This window comes from Phyllopteryx taeniolatus, chromosome 4, assembly GCF_024500385.1.
Source record: "Phyllopteryx taeniolatus isolate TA_2022b chromosome 4, UOR_Ptae_1.2, whole genome shotgun sequence".
Classification (NCBI taxonomy): Eukaryota; Metazoa; Chordata; class Actinopteri; order Syngnathiformes; family Syngnathidae; genus Phyllopteryx; species Phyllopteryx taeniolatus.
Window position 1 is genome coordinate 18,624,452 of NC_084505.1, and position 26,940 is coordinate 18,651,391.

Here is a 26,940-nt window from a genome sequence, read left to right on the forward strand (position 1 = left end):
GCAGCCGAGGCGTAGAGGGGGTCCGGTTTGATGGCCTCAGTATTGCTTTTTGCTTCTCTGCTTTTTGCAGATGATGTGGTTTCGGCATAATTACGATTTGTGTAAATACTGTCAGCATATAATACCGCCTGGAAACACAGTAACAGATTTTTTTGTACTGGATCTTTTTTGATGGTGTACCAAATTAAGTGGTCACTAAGTTATTGTAAAGTTAATTTTCTAAATACTGGCATAGATATTTTTATAAATGAAGTTGCATAGCTGATCAAATTAATTTCAGAGTTTTGTTAAACGATTTGAAATCATTTGAACGCGACTGCGTCGTCATTTTGAGGGTGTGGCACCGAGATAAAAGGGATTATTATACAGAAATTGATGGGAAAATGTCAAAAACAATGGGACACTGAAAGGAAAGGAAGACATTTTTACAGAATTGAGCAGAAATGTTGTGAGAAGAGACAGAAAACAAGAAATAGTGACATTTGACACACTGGTTTGAACAGTACATTTTATATAATATAACATGTAATTATAACCATTGGTCAAACATATGTTATGGAAAGAAGACAAATGATAAATATTTTGAGAAAATATGAGACTGGAAGTGGTAGTAATAGTGAAAAATAGTAAAAGTTATGAAATTATTAGTTTTTTAAGGGGAACAAGTCTGGGTAGTAGAAATATGACTGAGCTACACTCCATACCAGTAGGTGGTAGTAATGTACCTAAATGTTGCTTGCCAACCAACATAAAAACACTAATCGAAGAAGAATGACGTCAATTCCAAGCGACTTCACCGCGCGCTATTTGGTCTAAAGACCTCACAACAAGGAACCTCTGAGTGAGTTTTCTTGATGATTGAGCCTCACGGGACGCAGTAGAGGTTAAGCCATGTTTTCTCCGCGTACCGGCCCGAATTCGGCCCGCCGGCAACAGAACAGAACCCCCGCCGGGAGAACGTCCACCAGCAGCCTGCTGCTCACGCCGCGGAGGACACCTTTGTCGGCGAGGTAGCGACAAACTTGTTGCTTTGTTCTCTCTGGATGTTTTTATTTGTTTATTTATTTTTTTATACATTTACATCATTGATTTATGTATATGTGTTGTTTTATCATATTTGAATTAAAAAAAACATTGGCGACTCCGTAGGATGCTAGCTTGTAGAAATATTTATTCAATTGTAAAAAAACAAAAAACACAAAAAACAAAACTAATTGCATACAGAGAAAGACTTCATCTTCCGTTCTGCTTATCCTCAATAGGGTCGCGGGCGTGCTGGACCTCATCCCAGCTATCTTCGGGCGAGAGGCGGGGTACACACTGAACTGGTCGCCAGCCAATCGCAGGGCACAAAGAAACAAACAAACATTCGCACTCACATTTACAACTACGGGCAATTTAGGGTACTCAATTAACCTACCCTGCATGTTTTTGGGATGTGGGAGAAAACCCACGCAGGCACTGGGAGAACATGCAAACTCCACACAGATGAGGCCGGATTTGAACCCGGGTCCTCAGAACTGTGAGGCAGATGTGCTAACCATTTGTTCCCAGTGCCGCTACAGAGGAAGTGTTAATGAAAACAGGCAATCACGAACAAAGAAGAAGGAAAAAAAAAAAAAAAAAAAACTTTATTAAAAAAACAGTTATATACACATATAGATGTCCGAAGTCAGGTCTCAGGTCACTCTTCACAAATGTACCTTTTCGCCTTTTTTCTGTGGAACCGACCCCGAGTTATTGCATAGTCGCGGTTCGGCATTTGCGAGTTCACAGGTTATTTTGTAAACTATCCTCCGTCATCGCTGAAAAACTGTGTTTGTTTGTTTGTTTGTGTCGAGAACAGACCGACGCCCACCCGTGAGCATAGCCACGCCCCCTCCGGTGGCCTCAATTATGACGTCCAAACGTTCGGCTCTTCGCTGCCTGTCAAAGTGATGGAGGCGCTGACCGTGCTCAAGGGTAACATGTTTGTCTGCGTGTTCATGTCAGTGGTGGGTACGGTGGCCTGGAAGTGCAAAACAATATAACAAAATGTAAAACACCTTAACATTTCAGAAAACGAAACACTTAAACATTTCAGAAAACAAATTAACAAAACACGAAACACTTTAACATTTCAGGAACCACGAAAACAAAAGCAGAAACGCTTTTACAAAAAGACGAAACAAATTACAATTGCGGAAACCCAGAAAGGGAGGGGCCCATTTCACAGACATCCTTGGAAATCCCACGGCCTTTTGTCGGCCTTCCACATTTTTCGCGGGAAGGCTAGGCTACGCAGATGTAACGAGATGTCCAACCCAAATAGCGATTGTATGTACGGATGCCCTGAACAGTGAGCCTGTATAGCCGTTTGATGCTCTATATACAATAGATTGTACTTGATCACATTTCTTAAACCATAAAAAGATAGATTGAGAGTTCAGGAAGAAGCAGGTTAATAGAGAGAGAGAGGATGTTGGCGAGAATTAAAGGGAAAGTGGATATTTGCAAGGAAGCTGCTGGCTCCATTCATTTTTTTAGCGTACCGAGCGAGGGATCTACCTAGCATACATTCTGGTCACAAGCTTTGCTTTTTCATCGACGGGCACATTATACTTTATGAATATAGTTTAGCATTGATGTTAAACAACATTTGATGCTTTACTTACTATATATATGGCTTGAGCCGAGGCAACTCGGCGGCACAGCTCGCAAACACGGAAATGTACAGTATTTTCACCGCAGGGGAAAGCTTCTGTGCATTTTGATTGAATGTAAACCGGGACGTGAAGACGCCATGCAACGGAGATTATTATTTTGAATCGCGTCAAAACCAGTGGTCGACCGATCGGCTGCTCAAGAAAACCACCCCGACTGAACTATGGCGGAGTGTACGTGATTAGGCAACTGTTTCTTTCCCGATCGACCAAACCAGAATCTATGCAAGGTAGATCCCTCGCTCGGTACGTTAAAAAATGAATGGAGAAAGGCCGTGGGATTTCGAAGAATGTCTGTGAAATGGGCCCCTTCCCTTTCCGGGTTTCCGCAATTGTAATTTGTTTTGTCTTTTTGTAAAAGTGTTTCTGCTTTTGTTTTTGTGTTTCCTGAAATATCAAAGTGTTTCGGCTCTTGTTAATTTGTTTCCTGAAATGTTCAAGTGTTTTGTTTTTTGTTTTTGTGTTTTCTGAAATGTTAGTGTTTCACAATTTGTTAATTTGTTTCCTGAAATGTGAAAGTGTTTTGTGTTATGTTTTTGTGGTTCCTGAAATGTGAAATTGTTTCGTCTTTTGTTTTTGTCTTTTCTGTTCGTGTTTCACAATTTGTTATATTGTTTTGCACTTCCAGGCCACCGTAGCTGGGGGACCTGAATGAATCACGACTTGACTCCAATAAGACTTAACTTGCCAGTTTTAGGACTTGCTTGGCTAAATCTTGTGAAAGACTCCACTTGAGTTTGACTTGACTTGAGTTTGCATTTTTCCATTTGAAAATCTGCATTTTCAAGGTAGTGTGCCATTTGTGCTATTGAAAAGTTATTTTTTGTGTAGTCCGTGCGAACCTGGCAACCCACCAGTATGTGATGTTACAGAGTGCACGTATTATGTAGTGGCCTCCAAAGATGATTACATTTGGATTCAAGGATTATGTTTTTGATCAAATTGGCAATTGGGAAAAAGAGATCATTTGGAAGTCAAAGATAAGAGACAACAATCATCACGTCTAATTTAATTCTAACTAAACTACGTTAACTTCACAGTTTAGCTCACTGGTAGCTGTTCCAAAATTAATCTCTCCCCACAAGTGTATTTAAGCTTCATGTCATTCAATTGAGAAGATAATAAAGTCATAGACAATACAGAGACTTCTTTGGGACCGTTCAAAACAATGTGAGTGCACAGACACTTAGAAGAAAGTGGCTAATGTGCAGACTTTTGTAATGACTCGACTTGCTTGAACTTGAATGCAGACTTCAATTGACTTGCTTGAAACGGGTTCTGGTTAAAACTTGAGACTTGATTCCCGTCTCTGGTTTGAGTGATGACGTGCGTGTCCGTGTCCTCCAGTCGAGGAGCAGATCTCGGTGAAGGTGAGCGAGAGCGGATGGGCCTGGATGGTTAGCGGAGACAGGCTCATCATCTGGAAGATCTGCCAGACGGCCGTGGCCAAGGTGCGCCTACATTTTGTACACATTTACAATTATAGTTATGGCATCTTTTATATATATATATATATATATATATATATATTTTTTATAAATCTCATGTACAAGTGACCCAGTCCATGTGTCCATTTTAAAAATCTAATTTGGCCTTTGGGCACAAACGTTTGCCGATTCCTGCTTAACATGCTCACAGCATTTAAGTCTCACAAGATTTTGTTTGACTTTGAACTCCACTTTTTGGAATTTTGTTGTTGCAGCTGTGCGCGTGCAAGGAGCTACAGCTCCCCAACAGCCAGTACGACTACACGGCCGAGCACGTGGCCGTGACGTCAGTCGGCCCACTGGACGCGGCGCCGGTGCAGGCCGTGACCGTGCTGGCCGTGGCGGCTGAGGGTGCCGCTCGTTTGTGGCCCAGCTTGTCTCAGGAGGGTAACTACGCCGAGGCCGACCTGGACCTGGGAGACCTGTGCTCCTTTGTGGTGGCCGTCACTGTAAGCCACAACTTTTAACACAGTTATTGTAGTTAAGTAGTAGTAGTAAAGTAATTTTTCTGCGAATAATGGAGGATAGCATAAAGAAAAACTTGACTAAGCATAATGCGACCAATAACCTCTACAACTAACTTTTTACTTTTTGCTATATATATAGTGCCACCAGAAAGTATTCACACCCTTTCACTTTTTCCACATTTTGCAGTGTTACAGACTTATTCTAAAGCTGATTTTAATATAGTTTTTTTTTTTTTTTTTTTTTTTTTTTTTAAAATCTGCAGCCTCATGCTTTTGCCTGGAGGGAATGTTGAACAATTCCACAGTGTTTGCACAAAACATCCATGTTTCTGCAAGAAAGCGAAAAAAATTAAATAAAATAAAAAGTCAGGTTAAGGCTACAGCTGAACTTGATTTTGGGGTTAATCAGAGGCACTTTAAATGGTGAGAGGTGTGTGCTAACTCCCATTTAACATGAGTTTGAATGTGATTGGTTCATTCTGAACTGAACCACATCCCGAGTTCCAAGTGGGTGTGCACACTTGTGCAACCACATTATCCCACTTATTTTAATTCATCTCTGAAAAAAGATTTTAAAAAAAAATCTCAATTGAGTTGTACATGTTCTAGGTCGTATTAATAGTAGAAAGGTTTTGAAATGATATCACAGAAAAAACACATCACAAAAACCTGGTATTGTAGCAGGGCTTTGTAGACGTCTTTTGCCCAATGTAGATTCAAAAAAACAAAAACCTGAATAGGTCAATTTGCGGGGGATGGAGCCCCCCTGCGAATCGCGAAAATCCGCAAGTAGCTGACGCCCGCCCCACAGCGAATAAGTGAACTCGCTGACGTTCTTGTCCAAATCCACAAATAAAAATAGAAAAATATGTAAAGGTTTTAACAAAATAAGTTATTCTAACTTTTTTATTAGTCATAATTTAGATGATCCTAATTATTCATTCATACATTTGATTAATGAATAAAACAATTATAGATGAATATAGAAATGTTGAATGTATAGGTCAAATTGTGTATTTTACACTTTTATTTTTTTTATTGTAATAACAAAAAATTTTTGGGGTGACCAATCACTTAATGAGATTAAATTGATCCACTTGCTGTTCTTTCCTCCTTTCAGGGCGGTAGCTTCGTGGTGTCCTCGTCTAAGAGTCGCATGTTGCGTGTTGGAGCGGACGCTTCCGGGAGGCTTCAGTACCGAGCGCTGCAACAGGGGCAGGGCGTGTTGTCCGGCATCGGGCGCAGGGTGTCCAGCCTCTTCGGAATCCTGTCGCCGCCCGCCAACGACACTGTGAGTGCTTTCATCTTTCAACGTGTCTATTGTCATATGAACTATCAAGAAATATGTTTCCCCTGTACAATTACATTCTTACCTCGCTGTCCACACGGATGCCAACCTACCAGTGGAAAAATATAGAGAGATAAATATGACCGATCTAAATACAAATACAATGATGCCTTGACTTGCCTGTGAATATTCTCGTTCATCCAGGTCATTGTATTTTCAGAGCAATGAATCCATCTCAATTGGTCAATTGCTGGCTCCAGGTTGTTTAAGACCCACTGCACACCAAGCAAGTGTGCGAGGTGCTGCACCTCATTTTCATGAGCGGCCGACCGTCAACCACTCGTTTTGCAGCGAGTCCAAATTGGAATCATAGGAGACCGGCTTTGCTAAGATGTAACAGACAAACAAATACGCCATGTCAGATCTCATGAGCAATTCACAAAGATTTCTAGTTATGAATCAAGACTCAGCCGGCTCACACCCCGAGGCGTACCAGTAGAGTGCGTACCTTAAATACAGGTACGGTCCCCTCCAAAACTATTGGAACGACAAGGTCAATTCCTTTGTTTTTGTTATATACTGAAGACATTTGGGTTTCAGATCAAAAGATGAATATGAGACAAAAGTTCAGAATTCCAGCTTTCATTTCATGGTATTTACATCTAGATGTGTTAAACAACTCAGGACACAGTACCTTTTGTTTGAAGCCACCCACTTTTCAAGTGAGCAAAAGTATAGGAACAGACGTTTATCCTTCCATCCATTTTCTGAGCCGCTTAGCCTCACTGGGGTCGTGGGCTGTTGGAGCCTATCGCTGCTATCTTCGGGCGGGAGGTGGGGTACACCCTGAACCGGTCGCCAGCCAATTGCAGGGTACATAGAAACAAACAACCATTTGCACTCACATTCACACCTACGGGCAATTTAGAGTCCTCAATCAACCTCAGACCTTTAAATTAACATTTAATATTTGGTGGCATAACCCTTACTTGCAATAACTGCATCAAGCCTGCGACCCATTGACTTCACCAGATTGTTGCATTCTTCATTTCAAATGCTTTTCCAGGCCTTTACTGTAGCCTCTTTCAGTTCTCATTTGTTTCTGAGGGTTTCTCGCTTCAGTCTCCTCTTCAGGAGGTAAAATGCATGCTCTATTGGGTTAAGGTCAGGTGATTGACTTGACCGGTCTAAGACCTTGCACTTTTTCCCCCTGATGAAGTCCTTTGTTGTGTCGGCAGTGTGTTTTGGGTCAATGTCTTGTTGCATGATGAAGCTTCTCCCGATTAGTTTGGATACATTTTTCTGTAAATTGCCAGACAAAATGGTTTTGTAGACTTCAGAATACATTCCATCATGAGTTACATCGTCAATAAAGACTCGTGAGCCCGTTTCCTGTGGAAAAATCGAAGTGTGGAGGGTCTCTGTCGCCAAATGCACGAGACCTTTTACAACAAAAATTAGATTCCAGATATGAAGAGAGATAAAGCGGGCCTCTGCCAAGCTGTACCCATACAGTGTATACAGTTTATATATACGTACATTTAGTTTAACACTAATACTTAACTATATTTACAAATTCATATGTACCTACAGAGCTTTTCCATTGCAAGTTCTGTGTGCGAGAGTCAATCACCTGGTCAATCGCTGATTGTATTTTTTTCGTGAATGCCCAGTTCAGTCAGGTTCGGCCGTGTCGCTTGGTGTGCCATGCAATTTGACTGCTCGTTTTATGTTGACTTGTTGAACATTTAATAATGTACTGTAAGGATTGTGTTTACATACACTACCGTTCGAAAGTTGGGGTCACTGATGAATGTCCTTATTTTGGAAGGAAAAGCACAGTTGTTTTTTTTACAACATTAACAATGTCTAGATTTCTGATTAATATTTTCTTCATTGAGGAAAAAATGCTTTTTCTTTCATAAATAAGGACATTTCGATGTTACCTAAAACCTTTGAAAGGAAGTGCACATTTTTGGTCAAAAGAGAATTTTTTTCCAAGAGGAAGCACTTTCTTTCTTTTTTTTTTTTTTTTTTTTAAATGATCTGTAAAGGAAAATAAGTATTTATTTCTGTTCTTTCAGTGGAAGTTGATGCAAATTACTGCTGGCAAAAACGTTTCATAGGAAATCCCAGAAGGGGGGAAAAAAAGTTTAAATAATTTATTGTCAAAATCTATTACAATTAGAACTTTTATTTTTGTGGGAATTATTATTTTTTTTATTGGATTTTAAAGCCACATTGCCCAGCCGTAGTGCAAAGTGTGATGTTTGCTGGTTGACTTTTGTTTGTTTTTGGGGCAGCTCCACAGTGTGCTGTGGGTTGGCGAAACCAGCTGCCTCTACGCGCTCACCAACTCACGCCTCAGCAAATGGGAAGTGGACGAGAGATCGGAGGAGCAGACGGTCAGTTGGGATGCCCAGCGAGCTCTAACGGAGAGCATCGCTGACGCCATCTGGGTCAGTAAGCAGGAGCCAATCAGAAGCTGCGGCCACGTCGACTCGTGAATTTTTAAAAAACGTACATTTTCACAGGAGTGTTAGCTGCACACGGAGTGGCAAGGAGCTGCACAATGTCCGTTAAATTGTTGTAAAAACTGACCAAAACAGTTGAATTCTACATTTGATTCCTTTGTCATTACTGTATGTTTTTATAAGTACAGTACTAAGAGTGCTATTTCTCTCATTAAAAAGACATGACATTTCCATTCATTTCAATGGGGAATGATGATTTGAGATATGCGTTTTCAGTTATGAGTGTGTTCAATTAACAAATGAAACTTGTATCTCAAGGCATCGCTGTCGAGTATCTAACCGGAAGAGAGCTCAGGAGAAGATGCATCTTATTTTGTGGTTCATGTGATGCCCTGTGACCTCCACCAGGGCTCAGAGGGCAACTACGAGGAGATGCGTGATGGTGTAAACGTGACTTTTCTGGACATGAAGCTCAGCCAGTGAGTTTGTAGTTGGTCTTTTCTTTTTTTCTTCTTCTGTATTCAAACTGAGCCTTGTGCTCCCAGGGCCGGGCTGGTAGTCCTCGCCGCTGCCTGGCACCCATCCGACACGCCCTGCCTGGTTTACTTCTGCCTGGTCACCCTGCAGGACCTCAGCACTGCCATCTCCAACCAGTTCACCGTGGAAGTTACCAACTACAACCCCTCCTTCCTGGTGAGTCCCCCAAGCCCCCAAACATGTTTTTACTTAACATGAAATTGAATAGATGTGTCTATTACGAGTAGACCAGGAAAAAAGTCTCAAGAAGCCATGACCCAAGAGACACAGGAAGTCCAGCATTTTGGTTTAAAACAGGCATTAAGGCTAGATCCCACCCTCCAGGATTTTCAAAAGAATTCAGCGCCCAAATTCATTTTTATTGAAGAACATGAAATTTAGTAGACATGTCTATCATGAGTAGACCAACAAAAAAAAGTCCCAAGAATAATGACACAGTAAGTGTTGCCCTTTTGGTTTTGAAGCATTTTTTTTTTAGGCTCTCTTTGGCCATTTCCTTCAAGAACAAATGACTCGAGATTTTGTACAGTTGATATCAATTTGAAGCATGGATACGATGACGCTAAACTGTGCAAGAGTTGACTCTCGGTCATTGCATGTTCGCCGAAGCATGATGGCATAGTTTGATGACTCGCCATAAAACACAGCACTGGAATAATAATTCATCTTTTAAAAAGAAAAAATATCGATCGATCGATCTATATATATATATTTATATGGGTGTTTGGATGGTAATTTGTGAACAAAATACATTTTTCGTCACTGTATATGGGCGAAGCATGGCAACGAAATTTGACAAGGCGTATTTATCTCTGTCTAAATGTACAGTTGGTAGGCATGTCAAGCAAGTGATCCTACCTGAAAAAACACAGGAAGTCTGCCATGTTGGTCCGAACCAACACATTTTAGGTTCATTTGGTAATTTTCCTAGGGTCTTTCGTGGAGATTTGGTCCAATTGCTAATAAATTTGAACCTCGTATATCAGACAAATGGGTGACACTGTATTGCTCACAAATGTAAATTTTCCTCATTGTGTGTGGGATGAAGTGCCATAAAACAGGGAACTCTTGTCGTTGCAAGCCGCTTTAATATTTACTGTATTTATGTTTTTCTCTTTCAGGCAGGCCCTTCAATTTGTCTTGTTCAAAAAGCAAACTTTATTTAACAGATTATTTTTTTTTATTAGTCCTTCCATTTTAGTATGAAAATCAACATCAAATACTGTTAAAAAAAACATAAAATTGTTCTTATCTTTTATTGGGGATGCCTGTGATAGATTAGATACTGACACCCATGAGACCGTGGCATAATGTTTTTCTAAGAACGAGTCTGAGCTGCACGCTACACGTCTCCTGCTGCCGCCTTCACCCGGTGCCACCGCCTTCCTCTACAACGAGGAGCTCGTCTTCGCCTGCTCCACAGGAAGCGGCAGGGCTGGCCTTCCTGACGAGAGGATCCCCTTCAAATCGCCCGGTCAGCTCCTTGACGAGACTACAAACTCTGCCTGATGTTTTTGGAAGTGACTTGAGTGTGCGTGTCTTCGTCAGGCGATGGCGTGCGCGGCGGCGGCTGCTGCGCCAACCTGCCCGTCTTCTTCTCTCAGAACAGCGGGCTGGTAGCCGTGGTGGCCCGGGAGAGCGCCTCCATCCTGCCTGAGACTGTGGAGGACTCGTTGTGCTCGTCTCTGGCAGCGACATCGGAAGTAAGATGCCAAAAACTGAACCTTTTGTAGCTTGCACGCTACATCTTAATCAGTGATTCCCAACCACTGTCCTGTGCCACGTTAGTGTGGCTTGAGAGATCATCGGGTGTGCCATGGGAAATTTTCCAACATCACTTAGTCAGAAAATATTTACTACAAATATTGTGTCTTTGTTCATCTATCTATGCCAGCGACATGTATAGTGGAGTGGTAGTGAGATGGTCTTGGGCTGCTTTGCTCCTCGAGGATGGCCCAACCAGTTATTAGGTTTAGGGGGCCATTACTTTTTCACAAAGGGCCAGATACCTGAATAGTTTTTTTCATTTAGAAACAGCATTTTACGTTCACTTGGGTTATATTTGTTTAAGGATCTTAAACAAAGTGGGGAAAGCATGCAAACAGATAAGAATTTCAAAAGAGGGCCAATTATTTTTCACAGCACTGTATTTGTCTGTTAAATCCAAAAATCGATTCAATCAGGGTCCGTTAATTGAGGTTCAACTGTATATCAAATCAATTTTCCCAATTGAAATGAATAGCCCCCCAAAAAAACACCCACATTTTTTTGCTATGGGTTTTTAATGAAGAAACATAGCACTGTATTGTATAAATTATATATATATATATATATATACTATAAAAGAAAGAAATGTAAAGAAATAAACGGGTTTTAGAAAGCGTAATTAAGCCGAAAGTCTCTCACACACGTAGTAGTACATTTGTGTGTTGATGTTCCTTTAAAGGGGGCATGGCCTGGTCAGTGACATCAGGAGCCTGGCATCAGTCGGGTTGGCGAGTGTTGGTGTCTCCTCTTTGCGAGTGTTTTCATTTTGTATTTGTGTATTTGACTGTTCGTCCTGTTCATTACACAGCTAAAAGTACAGCAGGTTCTGTAGCGCCTCCCCCAAAATCACTCGAGCGCAGGCATACCTGAAGCTCGCTTGTAACTCAAATTTTGACCCACAACACGGAGCAAAAAAAAAACAACCAAGCGACAGCTCGTAACTTCAAAACTTTTTTTATTTGTTGGTGCGCTCGTAAGTCAAGGCACTATACTTTGTGTGACCTTTTTGTTTGGTGGTATACCAACCGTGTGATTTTTCGAATGTAAAATATGTGCATTGGCTCTGAAGCTTGGGAAACACTGGTCTAAATTAAGTTTATGATCTTAAAATAAGTAATGGTGTGCCCATTGAAGGTGTCCATGATGGAGCAGCCCTGCCGAACTGAGCCAGTATCTCAAGAGGACAAACCGAAGCTCCTGAAGGCAGCATTCTTGCAGTTCTGCCGGTACCCAGCAACAACAAATTGCATGTTTTTACCTTTGTATTTTAATGGAGTCTACTGTTAGCTGTGAATATCAAATGTATCTTCTTTTTCGAAGACTCATCTCAAGATTGTTACACACACCAGCCACTTTATTACACTTATGTGTACAGGAGAACTTCGATTGAACGGACGAATAGGGGCGGGAGGGGTTGTCGTACGATATAGCCGATTGTCATTATGTTATGATATGGATGTACACCCAATGTCTTTGTTGTGGATTGGTGAAAGTGGTGTTGGGAGGTAATATATATATATTTTTGTTCCTCCCCAAAACTTTCCAGGTTCACTAATTAGTTCATGGCTATGGTCACACTGCAGGTCAATTCAGATATTTTTTTTCTGATTGTTTTCATGTCAATGTGAACAGTACAATTCCCATTTTTTTCATATTCGACCCAGGCCTCTTTCATATGTGGATAAATCGGATACGTGTCCGGTGCGAGTGCAGAATGTCGCACTCATCCGAACTATGCGTCATCAAAAAACAGCAAACACCACAATTGTTCGACCAAAGAGACGAAGGAGCAGAAAACAGTCACTGGTGAAAACAAGATACTTTCAAACTGATAACTGTAAGAATATGTTGGCTCGGTTGCACAAAATCCTTGAAATCGCCACAAAAGCATCATGACGAGACCTACGCAAGGGGCCATATCTACTTCCGGAAACACGGCGCCTCGTGTTTGTGGGCATGCGGAATGTGACTTCCTGTTTTGTACACACGCGTGTGACATCCCGGACTCATTTCATCCGCAGTAGAAGTCACCTTTGTTTTTGTAATGTGACCGACTACATTAAAAAAAAATCGGATTTAGCAAAAAATCAGGCCCTGCAAGTGTGAGTGTAGCATGAGTGATTTTCAAGAGTGTACTCTATGTAAGTTTCGTTATCTTCTTCCTCCTCCTTAGCAACGACCTCCTGGGCGCTCAGGCGCTCACCGACGAGCTCTTCCCGACTGGTGACGTTGTGGTAGAGGGCGGCGAGCTGGATGCCATAGTGACCCAGATCAACCTGGACCTGCTGGATGACTACCCGGCCTCGGACCCCCGCTGGGCCGAGTCTGTGCCTGACGGTGAGGATGGACCAAGATCATAGAGCGTAACATGTACAGTGGTACCTTGACTTACGAGTGCCCCAATTGACACATTTTTCCAGTTATGAGCTGTTTCTTTTATCTTTTTTCTTTGTGTTACAAGCCAAAATTGTGTTTACGAGTGAGCCTTGGATACGTAGCCGCTCGAGAGTAGTGAAAAAAAACCGGAGCAATTAAGGTACTGGAATGCCTTTACATGTGGGCAAGGAGAGCCACAGTCACCCATGCAGTTTTAGTTTTTTATTGAACGGGACAAACAATCCAACACACAAATAAAAAGTACTTGTTAAAGCTATTGTAGGCCACAACTCCCACTCACATGCTCACACGTGTACTAACCGGCCAACTTGACTCTAGCTCCTGATGTCACTCACTTGGCTACGCCCCTTAAAGGCACACATCCAACGTACGGATACTACTGTACGCACAGTAATTACACTTTATAAAATGAGTTTCTTTCTTTAGATTTTATACAATGCGGTGCTATTTTTCTTTGTTAAAAAACGTAACCCAAAAATTGGTGGTGTTTTTTGGGGTGCTGACAGGGATTGCTGGCATTTCAATTGGAAAATTGTATTTCATACACAGTAGGTTCCCTAGCATATTTGTGTTTCGCTACTCGCCAATTCACATTCATAGATTTTTAAAAGTATTTTTTTCCTTTGTTATTCTTTGAAAAACTCAGGCCAAAGCCATGTTAAATTTAAAAATATTGCTTTCTGAGTGGACGAGCTTCATTTAGGCAGGCCATCGCTCTTTCTAGTAGAAAAGTAGTGCCTTGCCACCATCTTGTTTCATCTTTAGTGCATTATAAACCTTTTTTTTTGGGGGGGGGGGGGGGGGCGTCAAGTACTCACGGATTTTCGCTCTTCGCAGCAGGTCCCCATGACGAGCGCGATATCGATTTACACTTGTGAGTCAAGGTACCACTATATGAAGTAATGAAACGAATGGAGTTATAAAAGGAGGTGATGCCGGCACACGTTGATGTCATAAATGCTCTCATATGTGTCAAAGTTGAACTGTTTTTTTTTTTTTTTAAACTTATGAACTTATTCACAAAATAATTTGTACTCGTCAGTCAAGGTAGCACCGTATAGTGTATACAAATATTTGTAATTACTTTTTTCTTCTTCCAGAGAGCGCTGGGTTCCCACTGACGTCCCTCATTATCCTCCACCAGCTGGAGGACAAGATGAAGGCCCACACCTGTTTCATGGACTTCCTGCTGCAGGTATACGAAGACCACCTCAGGTCCTCTTGGTTTTCTGGACCCCTTTCACACTGAGCTGGTGACAGTGCCGATTTGGCGCGGCTGTGTCTCAGTTAGTAGAGCTGCTCCTCCAGTGACCGAAGGTTCTAAAATCCTGGCTCAGACTGTGTTGTCGAAATGTCCTTGGGCAAGACACTGACTGAACCCTATTTTGCTCCCAGTGTGCTGCCAGCGCCTTGCATGGCAGCAGCCGCCCATTGGCGTATACTGTAAATGTGTGCGTGGATGGGTAAATGAATGTAACCCATCTGTAAAGCTCCGTGATGGTGTTGTTAAACCACGACATAAGTGCATTCCATTTACAATTCACCATTTTTTTCCTACCTGGTACTTGACTGGTTCTTCTTCTTTTTTTTGGATTGTTTTTGACTAATTTTGTATTCGATTCTTGATGGCGTATTTCTTCACCTGGTTCTTTAATTGGTTTTTGACTCTTTTTTTTTTTTTTTTTTTACCTAGATCTTTACTGGTTCTTGATTTGTTTTTAACCGTTTTTTGACCTGTATCATGAATTTGTTCTTGACTGGTTCCTGTCTTGGTTTTTGACATAGCTCTTCACAGGGCTTTGATTTGGTTTTTGAGGTTTTTTTAAATGTAATTCTTGACTGTTTTTTTGACTTGAGTTAATTTTTTTTACCTGGCTCTTGAGTTGGTTCTAGACTGGGTATTAATTTGGTTTTGGATTTTTTTTTATTTATTTATTTATTTTATTTTTTTTAAATCTAGTTCATGATTTACCAGTAGTTCTTGACTTGGATCTTGACTGGTTCCTTCCCACTGGAACTGCTGTTAATTTTGGCTCTATAGCACTCAACCACCACTGGCACTAGCACGGTATAAATGAAGTACACTGGGTTCTTGAATTTAATTCTTCAGAATCAGAATCATCTTTATTTGCTAAGTATGTCCAATGTTATGTTCTTGACCAGGTTGTTATTTTAGACTTTGTTCTTGACATGGTTTTCGTGTGTATTTCCCGGTCAGGTGGGTCTCCTGGAGCGTCTGGGCCACATTTGGGTGCGCTCGTCCCCCATGGCCACACGACTGTTGCTGTGCGAGCACGCCGAGAAGCTGCAGGCGGCCATGGTGTTTAAGAACCAGCACACCAAACACAGCGACTTGGTCAACCGGGCCATCGGCACCGCGCTGAGCCGGAATAACGCTGCCGTGCCACCCAGTCTCACCGGAGCCGACGTCTTCTTCCGGGAGGTGAGACGGGACATAACTTATCCAGATGTCCAGGAGTGGGTTGGGCTTGCTGTTTACACGCACAAGCTGGAAAAAAGGTCGCAAATGCAGCCAATTTCGTGGCATTCTCAAGCCTTGCATACATACACATAGTGTGTTCAATTGTCAAGTGGCTAAACTTGTCCGACTTGCAATGTGTGGGCATTTGAGCCCATCATAATTCACGCGACAAGCCGAGAATCACCGCGTTATCTTTATCGTCTACTCAAAAGCTGCGCTTATCTCAAATCCAATGCGATGAAACACCGCCATCTACAGGGATCTGTTTGTCATTACAGGGGTTTACAAACCTGAAATTCATAGACAAGCTAGGCGAGACCCTTTTCCGTGCCTACCCATTGAAAAACGTACATGACAAATATATTCGTCGCTGTCAATAAACATTTGGATTACAGTTGACGAAAGTAAACGTCCACATCAGTGAATGAGTTGATTGCTGTTGTTCCGACAAAGCAGATTGACTACAGTATATGACTGTAAGCGTTGTATGCTCTGTTTGTATGTGTTGTGGCGCCATGTGAAGGTTTATGATTACCGTTACATCTATGCAAATTTCCCTTAGCCCATCAATGGTGTTTGGCATTGTATGTTAGCATTAAGCCAGCACACGTTTGTTATTATATGAATGGTTGACCATTTTTAAATATACAATGTTGTTTAATTCAAATTTGGAATAAACAGCTTGAGCAAGCACGCTTCACCTCTTATTTGGAGAACTGCGCAAGCGAGTCTTCGTTTCCTCAAAGTGATGTTATACGTTAGCCTACAATATCTTAACAGTAAGTGTTACGAACAGTAGTGAGTTTAAATGTGTTTAAAATGTGTGTGGGGGGGTATTTTTTTTATATGGTCTCTATATCATGGATTTTCCCCTATAGCAGGTAGGCATAGAGTGCATCTCCCGCGATAATTGGATATTCACTGTGTGTGTGTCACAGGTTTCGCAGATCTCTACCATCTTTGATTGTCTTCTGGAGGAGGAGGAGAGGAGCTTGAGGGAGAACCCGGTAGACTCGGTGCAATGGGCTGAGGTGGTTCTGACCGTCAACACCATCATCAAGGTGAGCGCCGATTTCACAACTGCTCAAAATTGAGAATGGCTGGTTCCCAGACAGATTTTGGGAAATAGACAGATAGCAAAAGATGTACTTGGTTGTTTAAGTCACATTTGATGGGTGCTCAGTCACTGCAGGCTAATTTCCGGGAATTTTCCCATTTTCAAATTTTCGCTGTTCACAGTCTGGCCTGGTCCCTATTTTCCACGACTAGCGGGGCCACTGTAATGAATTATCAAGAATTATTGATCATCAATTAGTTGTTGAATAATCGTTACACCTCTATTCTGTTTGGAATGCTTCCAAACTTCATTCATTCATCTTCCATGCCGCTTATCCTCACTCGGGTCGCGGGGATGCTGGCGCCTATCCCAGCTGACTCTGGGCGAGAGGCAGGGTGCAACCTGAACTGGTCGCTAGCCACACGTAGACAAACAACCATTCACACTCACATTCACACCTCCGAGCAATTTAGAGTTTTCAATTAACAGTCATTCCCCGTGGTGCCCGCTTCCAAACCTCCCCGTCTTAAATTTTCAGCTCAATTGACTGGAAATTTTCCACCCCTTTGCAACGCTACTCCAGACAGGCAACTGTTTGTTAAAAACAGAACATGTTAAAAAGTCACTTTTACATCATATGTCCCCTGAAATGTGATCACACAAAAGATACTAAACCAGATGAACGAGTGAGAGTGTGTTGTACATTTATTACCCGAGTGTGTGGTCTTGTCTTATTTTTGCAGGACATGCTACACGCTGCCAGTCAATACCGAGAGAGCAAAGCATCCATGTACAGAGCGTCTGATCATGCCGCCGCAAACCCCGAGTACATCCCGTGGACAGGTGAGTCCAGCCAGTTGGGTCTTACTCCTCCAGAATAATATGAATTAGTGGACCATTGCGTCTTTCCATTTCCAGTTGGCAATCAAAACTAAAAGTAACAGCTAATGCTGCCATCAGAAGAAATATATGAATGTTTTCCTTCTGTTCTGTCTGTTTACCCCATACTGACTGATATAGGGTCACTGTAACCGATTCACAGAGTCGCGGTTGGGCATTCAGCAATCCGCAGAAAGACTTTTGTGCTCAGGCCAAAGCAGGGGTGTCAAACTCTTTTTTGTCTTGGGCCGGATTGTAGTTATGATTTCCCTCAGAGGGCCGTTAGAACAGTGAAACCATTCATTCTTTCATGTAAATGTTTAATTATCACCAAAACATTTTATTACCATTACACAACAAATTGAGGGATAACTAGTTTTGAAATCAGAAGACAAGGTTAATAGTTTCTTCAAGTATTGTTTAGGTTACTGTAGAAGAAGGGTTTGGTAACAGAAAAAGGCAATATCTCAACATTATTGTTTATTATTATGACAATTTGGAATTTGGGTACAGATTTTAGTAAAAATCACGGAAGTTGACGAGCATGATTTGCTTTCGCGTTGCCACATAAAATGACGTGGTGGGCCACATCTGGCCCCCGGGCCTTAAGTTTGACACCATGGGCCAAAGCAATAAAAGTATTTCTTTGGCGCCATCTCCTGGAATATTGGTGTTTTTGTTAATTGATGTTTCTTCGTCTGGAGTTGAGATGTCCTCTGTTTGTTGGTCGTCCACGAATGCACCTTGTGGGCATTTTAAGTTAAACTGAAAGTATGTTTTTGCGATGCAGCCACTAATAGTTGGTGAAGTCTACTTTTCCAACATTTATTTTTGTGTGTAAATGCCAAAAGGTGGGTTTAATGTCTTGATATTCTTAGTGTACAATGCTAGTGCGTGTGCGTGTGTGTGTGTGTGTGTGTGTGTGTGTGTCACCTCAGTTTGTGCTAGTGTGTTTTTAGGCTAGTAGCCTGTGCTAGCTAATGCTATTGATGAGCCCCATGTAAAGGTGTTTTTTTTTTGTGCTGAATAATTTAACTACTTAATACTGGAATTTATGTTACATGGGTTCATGGTTGGTGTACATTCAATACGAATGCTTTAATGATTATTCTTTGTCCATGTTGTTACAGACCACAGTAAATAAATCGATCCAAACATGATACCTGTCTCTCTTTCAAGCGCTTTGGTGCCATCCTATGGCATCTATAGGCAACTGCCCCAAAATATTTGGCTTTGTTTTTTGTGTTAGATTGAAAAACAAATAGCAAAATAATCAGTAAATCTTTCAGTTTTTGATTTTTAATTGCCAATTGAAAATGGAAAGAAGAAATGATGCACGGATTAATATACCTAGTGTTCCTCATCCTGCTCCTTCCGTAGCGCTGGGGGGCACGGGCGGAATCCGCACGGTCATCTCCCGCCAGCACGAGCTCATCTTGCGCTCCATGTACCCCCATGCCGACTCGGAACTGCGCAGCATGTTGTGTGAGCAGCTGGTGGCACTGTTGGACTTCTACCTGGGAGGCTACGTGGCCCAGCTCAACTCCTTGAAGCAGCAGCAGGACCAAGAGCGCTACAACAGCCTGGAAATGGAGTACAGTCAGCGGAGAGCTGAACTACTGGCACCACTATGTGAGTGGATTAACACATACGCTCTACGCTAGGGAATGAACCGATTAGTCGAATTTACAACTCTGCGTCGTTTAACGCTTGAAGTCAGCTAATCGCTGATTACGTGTCTTTGGCATCTTGCCTTCCAATCGTCCAATTTACAGAGGGCTTTCGACTCGCAAGGCTGCTTCTGTCACCAGACGATTTACAGATTAGAGACAACAGGAAGTAGAGCTGGATGAGAGATGTTGAGGTTCTCTCTAGGAGTGACCAGGTTGGCTCTGTTTGCCGTGGTTGACAAGCTCACAGCCCCCCAAATCAAATAGTGCCAGAACTCCTAACAGCAGATATATGCAATTAACTTGCTTGTTATTTTTGTGAAAAAGTACAATCTATCAGATTAAAAATCAGATCAAATCAGCAAAATGATTAAATGAAGCCACCCGGGAAAATCTCTTTTACCATGTGAGAATTTGAGACAGTTGACCAAAAAGCTGTTGCGAAAACGGTTCAGCAGCTGAAACCATCAAAACAGCTGTCTTGACTCAATACCATCTGACTTTTTCAAAGCTATTGCGAAGTTTGTGCTAGCTGATTTGCAGCAAATAATCAATTGCTCACTTCAGTCAGGCGAGTTTCCTACAGCTCTTAAAGTAGCTGCCATTCAGCCCATCCATCCATCCATTTTCTGAGCCGCTTCTCCTCACTAGGGTCGCGGGCGTGCTGGAGCCTATCCCAGCTATCATCGGGCAGGAGGCGGGGTACACCCTCAACTGGTTACCAGCCAATCGCAGGCCATTAAGCCTCTTCTAAAAAATAGAACGCGGGACGCTTCCATGCTAGCAAGCTATAGACAAAAAGTGCAGATAGTTCCCATTTCACAAAGAAAGACCAGAGCCCGGATTCAAACCCGCAACCTCAGAACTGTGAGGCGGATTTGCTTCTTTCTCATTCACCCCGCCACGATAAAAAAATGTAAAATCAGGACTCTGATTTGATGATATTTCTGTTTTTTATTTGAAGGCCATGTGGTCCGGCCTTAGCAGAATATGTGGTGACTGTTGGCGTGACTGATGTTGTTTCAGTGGAGCTGGGTCAGTACCAGTGGGTGGCGGCGTTGGCCGAGAAGTACTGCGACTTTGACATCCTGGTCCAAATGTGCGAGCTAACTGACAACCAGAGCCGCCTGCAGCACTACATGAGCAAGTTTGCAGACCAGGTAGGCCTCGCTCTCCATCTTTGTTAGCATATTTGAGCTAAATGGCTGTGTTGGGAATGCCTACCTATCCTCGCGTTGGCCATTTTGTAGTGCTTTTAGAATTTGGAGGGGGTTTAAGTTATCCCCTATATTGTGCCCTCAATGTATCCCACAATGCATCTTGAAAAGTAGTGAGCAATCCATTGCGCCAATACAAAAAAAACTTTTCAACGTTACCTGGCCCTGTGTGAAAAAGTAATTACCGCCTTGTTAAATAATGAATGAATTGTGGCTAATCACAATTGTTGGTTAATTTTTACTGATCACACCCAAGCCTGATTATTTCCAGACCTGTTCATTCAAGAAATCCCTTAAACAGAATCTGTCGGACAAAAGACCTAAAAAAGCAGCAACAAAATGACGTAATCCAAAGAAATTCTAGAACAGTCAAGAAATAAAGTTCTCCATATGCCATCCAGCACTGTAGTTAAAAAAAAAAAATATTTTTTTTTAAAAACTAGAATGTTACTGGCTGTGTTGAGTCATTCATTCCCCACTCCCTGATCCCTATATAGGGATTTTTATTTTCTGTAGTGCGCTATATAGTTAGGACCCAGCCATTTTTTCGGCCATGCAGATTCTGATATTTGGCATAATGAAAATGTATTAATTAATTTTTAATTAATCGGTTGATTGCTTCTCGAATATATAGAAAGGAATAAAATAACTTCTTCATGAAGTGATGACTTCAAAATAAAAACCAGACGCCTTTCTCAGATGTCAAAACATGTCATCTTTGACAGGTTATCATTTTAAATGTGAGATGTACAGAGAGAGAGGTTAAACTGAAATGGGAGCCAATCTTATTCATTTTTTAAAAAGTTTCCCGGAAACAAACATTTCTGTTAAGAAGCGTGCGTCTTACCCAAAACTTTCAGCTGTTATATGTGGTGGATTTAATAATGTGTTTCACATCTCCACTTGTTGCTGACAGCGAGAAGCAGAAGATTTTGATGAAAAAGCAAAATCGGGCTGAGGAGCTTCTGTAGCATGAATGTAACAGAGCTATTTAAGTCCACTATGTATAAAAATCCATCTATAATGATGAGGGAGTAGGGAATAGTTTTGAAAGCGGCACGCATCTCCCCCTGGCTTGCAGAACTTTGCGGACTTCCTGTTTCGCTGGTACATGGAGAAAGGCAAGAGAGGAAAGCTTCTGTCCCAGCCGGCCGCTCAACACCAGCAGCTGGCCGGATTCCTGCAGGCGCATCAACACCTCAGCTGGCTGCACGACATACACCTGGACCACTATCACACTGTACGTCCTGCCTTCACTTACCTCCTACAACGCCTCCTCACCTTCATTCCTTCCTTCCTCCTACCTACCTCAATACTACCAGAATGTACCTAATCCTCTTTCAATTACCACCTTCCCATCCTTACCTACTTCCTCCAAGTGACGAGCACACTGTCCATGCTTCCTTCACTTCCCTTCCTGGTTTGCGTTCAGGCCCACAGGACGCTGTACAAGCAGGCCAACATGGAGACGCGTTACTTCACGAAGAAAAAGACTCTGCTGGCTCTCAGCAAGCTGGCAGCGCTGGCGTCCGATCTACCGGAAGACGAGCTGGGCAAACAAGTCGACGGTAAAACCGCGAAAGCCACTTGACATGTTGTCCCATAGCCCGGAAGAAAAGAAAATCTCAGATTTAAAGAAAAAAACAAAATCCAATTTCTTCTTTCAAGTGGGGTTTTTTTCCCTCCCTTTTTCACTGTTTAACCAATCACATTTCAAATTTGTCCTCACAGGGCCAGCGAGCTGGCGCACATTGTCAGCATTTTACCGTCCTCTGATTGGTTGGTCAGTGAAAGCAATGTTCGACTAGCAAAACACATCTGTAGCGATCTGCATACATTAATACATTCCATAATCATTAATCATCACCGTCATCCCTGGTGAGTATGATGACATGATGCAACACTGGTTAGTTGAAGCAAAGCACATCAGTGAGGATGTAATTTGAACTAAGGAAGCTGCAGAAAATATATTTTCCCACAAAAAAATTCTAAAGAAAAAAAATATTTCACATTTTTGCCCCACAATAAGATTTTACCACAATAGCTTTTTTCAACAAAATATTTTTTTCCCTGGAAATGTTTTTCCACAAATAGATGTTTTCCCTCACAAAATAATTCAACATTTGTTTTTCTACAAAAAAATAATTTTTTCCGCAAAAGTTTTTTTTCAGAAAATGGATAGTTTTTTTTCCACAAAAAATACTATCCCAAAATATTTCCCCCACAATTTTTTCCCCCACTAAAAGATGACTATCCATACAAAGTTTTTTTTCCCCCCACAAAAAAATATTTGCGAAAAAATTTTTACACCAGTGTTTTTTGTTTTGTTTCACAAAAATATATTTTTCCTCAAAAATACAAAAATCATGCTGAGCAGTAAATTCAATTAAGTCAGTGAATGGCCCAGCCAACATGAAACATGATAAAAAAAAAAAAAATTACAAATTTTCCTAGCACGAAAATATTTTTTTCACTAAATGTTTTTTTCCCCACGTTATTTTGCCCACAGTTTTTTTTTGTTGTTGTTTTTTTTTTTTTAAATCCACAAAAAGTCAGCCCCCCCCCCCTCCCCACACACACACAGACACAAAAAGTTGAAGTTTGAAGCACGTCCGCCATTTCCCCTCAGAAATTGTGGAACAGGAGCGCTTCCTGCTACACCAGGAGACGTTGCCCAGGCAGCTTCTGAAGGACAAACAGCAGAACCCCGACACCATGCCACTGCTCAGCGCTCACCAGCTGGTCCAGGTAAGAGACCCCGACTTTGCGAGTTGACGCCTTTCTTTGTCACGGACTGTTGACAGTAAACATGTATTTATTACTTATCTTGCATCACCAGCTTCTACAAGTACTAGTATGCGCTTTGTCCTCACTTGCAGGACAATTCAGCTTACTAGCAGAACAACTGTTTCACTAGTTATGTTTTTCCACTACTAGTAGATTTCTCTTTATCATTAAGAGAATTCAGTGCACAAAATGGCGTCAAAGCAATACTTTGTTCTCAATGAAACTCATAAACTCACTTCAATATAGTTCCTTGACACCAAGATGGAGGTAAAGCAACTACTTTATTCTTAATGAAGATCCACAGTTCACGTCAACATAGTTCCTTGACACGACGATGGCGCCAAAGTACTACTTTCATTGCTTTGGCCTGAGCACAAAAACAGTGAAAAGGTGAGTTCTTCAGCGAAGAAGAGGATCATTTCCCCAAAAATTCATGTATAAATGAATTTGCAAATGCTGAACCTCCGATAAGCGGGGTTTCTCAGTATATACCAAATATACTCACACGAATTGCATTAGTCGATCACAATCTTCTTTCTTTCATTCATTCATCTTCCATCCCGCATATCCTCACTAGGGTCGCGGGCCACAATCTTCTTTTGTTTGTTTATTTGGGAAAGTTGTATCGTTTGTGGTAGTCTTCAATCCAGCGGGGAGCTGAAAGTCAACTTGTGTGCTTGTGCGCAGCTTTACATTTGCGACGACAACCGCAGAGCCAACGAGTACGACTTCAAGAAGGCTTTGGATCTCCTCCACTACATCCAAGAGGTCACTTCCTGCTCCCGTTGCGCACAGTCTGCATTCTGGTGGACGCCCTTGACACATTGACCATTTGTGTGTGCATGTGTGCGTTTTCCCGTTCGAGCAGGAAGATGACATCGACATCCACTCGCTCAAATGCCAAATCCTTGGAAAAGTTCTCAGGAGAGATGAGTAAGAGGCAGCTTTTTATTTGCATTTGTTATTGAATGTTAAGGAATTAAATATTTGTAATCTGATAAACATAAATGAAATACACATATATATATATATATATATATATATATAAGAAATAGTTTTGTCAAAAATAAAATTCATAGAATATAAAATGTAAATATATTAATCACAAATCCAAATTATATACATAAAAACAAAAATAAAATATACACATTTTATTTTCATTTACAAATATTTTGAATAGAAACATTAGGTATGTTACAAAAATGTTCAGAATACCTTTATATCAAAATAGAGGATATCCTTGGATAGAGGATGGTTACATGAAATAAAATGAGCCCTAGTTTGTAAGAATCAGATAAGGATTTAGGATTTGATGCCACTTTTTATGTCAAAAAGGTGCCAAGATGTTCTGCCCAGAAATCAATGTAATTGATGTTAATGAAATGTGAAATCGAAACCATGACTCTTTGCAGGAAAACGCAAGGATGCTTCTTATTAGTTTCAGACAGAAATGTGACGTTTCAACAGGGCGGCGTCCGCTCGAGCCTTCGGAGCATCTCACATTGATCGCCAGAATTACTTCCAACTTCACAGAAAACAAGAATAATAACGACTCACTACCGTATAATTGTTTTCTCATCACGGATTCCTATGAATGTGTGAGTTTCTCCGCCAAAATCGAGAAACATTTTCGTCTTTTTTCAGAACCACAAAAAATCTCAACCAAATTAAAAATTTGCAAAATGAGGCGGTCAAGGGATTTTCCAACAACATAAGATGAAAAGAACAAGTATTACCTTGTGCGAAACAACGAGTAAACACGATTTTGGTGGACCTGTGCTAAATTCACATGCCTGGATCCCGGCACAAAAAAAGAAATGGGAAGAAAATGGCGGCCATTTTTCTGGATTTAGTAACAAAAATACAAATACGATCAATTAAATATGAATACAAATTTTCTCCAAGTGCTAGCAAAACTCAAACTAATAATCTTGTAATTGTTTTCGAGTTTTGTTTAATATCAAAATAAACTACATCAAATGATGATGGATGACATAAATAATAATCCATATTTTTTGTTCCATGAAAAATTCTTGTATCGATTTTGGATGATTGAAAATGTTGGGGAGGAGCTCATTGGTGGATGTGAATTGTCGGAAGGCCCATCTCGTCGGCCGCCTCAACGGGTTGCTGAGTGTTGAGTGATGAGCCGACGTTGACCTCCTTTCTGTTCCTCTTCCAGTTGGTCTTCTGCCGACGGAAATGATGACCCGCTTGAGGCCGCCAAGGACAGCGTCTTTGTCAAGATCCTCGCCAAGCTCGCCGACGAAGGTCACACCCAATTAGTATTAGTAGTACAGTATTTTTTATTCTTCATCTTCGTCGTGAGCTGTGCAAGACGTCCTTTTATTCGAAAAAGTTCAGTACAGGAGATATTGTGATGCATAATAGTCATGAACGGTCATGCAATCACTATATTGTGGTGTTATTGGTGTAGTTGACAAAATATTGCCTTTTCATATTGTGTCGCAAAAACAAAATCATTAATAAAATGTGCGTAAACTCAATTTATAATAAATTAACAAAAAAATACAAATAAAACGTGAATAAAATTGCCTTTTTTTTGTTTTTTCAAACTGTCTATTATAAAATACAAATACTGTATACATTAAAAATCCATTTTCAAATTTGACAAGTCATCTTTTTTTTAAATATTGATTAAAAAAAACATAAGATTTACTATTATTTCTTTTTTAAATGTTTATCATAAAATAGAAATAAAATATACATGCATAAAAGTCAAAATTGTCCTAAAGGTTTTTTGATTATTATTATTATTATTATTATTAATGAAAGCAATTGTTTATCCCCAAAAAAAAACAAATAGAAAATGCATAAATATTTCTGGGTGATATTGAGGCAAAAAATGTTGACTCAAAAATGGCCTTAAAAATAGAATAAAGAATAATAGAATAATCAGATCATTTTAAATTACATATTTAATCGCAAAATACAAATATAATGCGCAAAATTGACAAAGATAATGTTCTTGATTGTAGTTTTTCTTTTGATTTCTAAATTAAATAAATGATAAAATAGATGAAAATAAAGATTTGAAGAAATGACGTGTGCTGTTTGCGTGTTTTGGCTTTCACGAGAAATGTATTGATAAATTGTTGCTTGTTAAAACTGTTGTTCATCATGAATGTAATGTACTGTAGCGTAATGTCCATTGTGATGTTGCAGGTGTCAGGCTGCAGACGTACCTGCCGGAGGTCAAGGAGCTGCTGGAGCTGGATGAACTGAGTGCTCTCAAGTCCAAAGCATACTTTGAGTTTGTCTTGCGAGCCAATTACGAACATTACCTGCAGGGGCAGATGTGAGCGCCCAGCCCAAGATTCTCCCGACTTTTTTTTCCAAAATAAAGATATACACTTTCTTTTGCATCTGGATGTGTGCTTTCTTGCTTTAACAGCTACATTTGGCCACACTGGATACCTTATAAAAACACTCACAGTCATGCCTACGGGCGATTTAGAGTCTCCAATGAATGCATGTTTTTGGGATGTGGGAGGAAACCGGAGTGCCCGGAGAAAACCCACGCAGGCACGGGGAGAACATGCAAACTCCACACAGGCGGGGCCGGAGATTGAAGCCCGGTCCTCAGAACTGTGAGGCAGATGGATCATGTCAACCAACTCCTGAGATTTTCCTGTCATAGTCCCAACATTCAAAGTTCCCACATTCAGTTCTAGACTCTGTGCTTTCCTCTTCTGCCTAAGTACCTGC

The 26,940-nt window shown here is 41.1% G+C and overlaps 1 protein-coding gene across 1 annotated transcript; it reads left to right on the forward strand.

The window, feature by feature from the left end:
• The first annotated feature begins 740 nt into the window (after positions 1 to 740).
• On the forward strand, positions 741 to 26,597 carry nup133 (nucleoporin 133). Its single transcript, XM_061770208.1, has 25 exons — positions 741 to 1,010; positions 1,847 to 1,962; positions 4,050 to 4,153; positions 4,405 to 4,638; positions 5,777 to 5,947; positions 8,248 to 8,403; positions 8,827 to 8,897; positions 8,964 to 9,111; positions 10,279 to 10,429; positions 10,504 to 10,658; positions 11,857 to 11,948; positions 12,896 to 13,059; positions 14,220 to 14,314; positions 15,338 to 15,562; positions 16,540 to 16,662; positions 17,402 to 17,501; positions 18,918 to 19,169; positions 20,234 to 20,367; positions 21,506 to 21,664; positions 21,857 to 21,992; positions 23,054 to 23,172; positions 23,899 to 23,979; positions 24,080 to 24,144; positions 25,394 to 25,482; positions 26,398 to 26,597. Exons 1-25 carry the CDS (start codon positions 892 to 894, stop codon positions 26,532 to 26,534), a joined length of 3,396 nt encoding a protein of 1,131 aa, XP_061626192.1. The 5' UTR covers positions 741 to 891; the 3' UTR covers positions 26,535 to 26,597.
• Positions 26,598 to 26,940: the final 343 nt, after the last annotated feature.

What these genes read in the sequence shown, in the direction of transcription:
- nup133 (XM_061770208.1), top strand. Translation starts at nt 892, where the DNA reads ATGTTTTCTCCGCGTACCGGCCCGAATTCGGCCCGCCGGCAACAGAAC. An exon ending in GCCAGACGGCCGTGGCCAAG is followed by an intron (nt 4,154 to 4,404) that starts GTGCGCCTACAT and finishes TTGTTGTTGCAG; the next exon opens with CTGTGCGCGTGCAAGGAGCT. An exon ending in CTGGACATGAAGCTCAGCCA is followed by an intron (nt 8,898 to 8,963) that starts GTGAGTTTGTAG and finishes TTGTGCTCCCAG; the next exon opens with GGCCGGGCTGGTAGTCCTCG.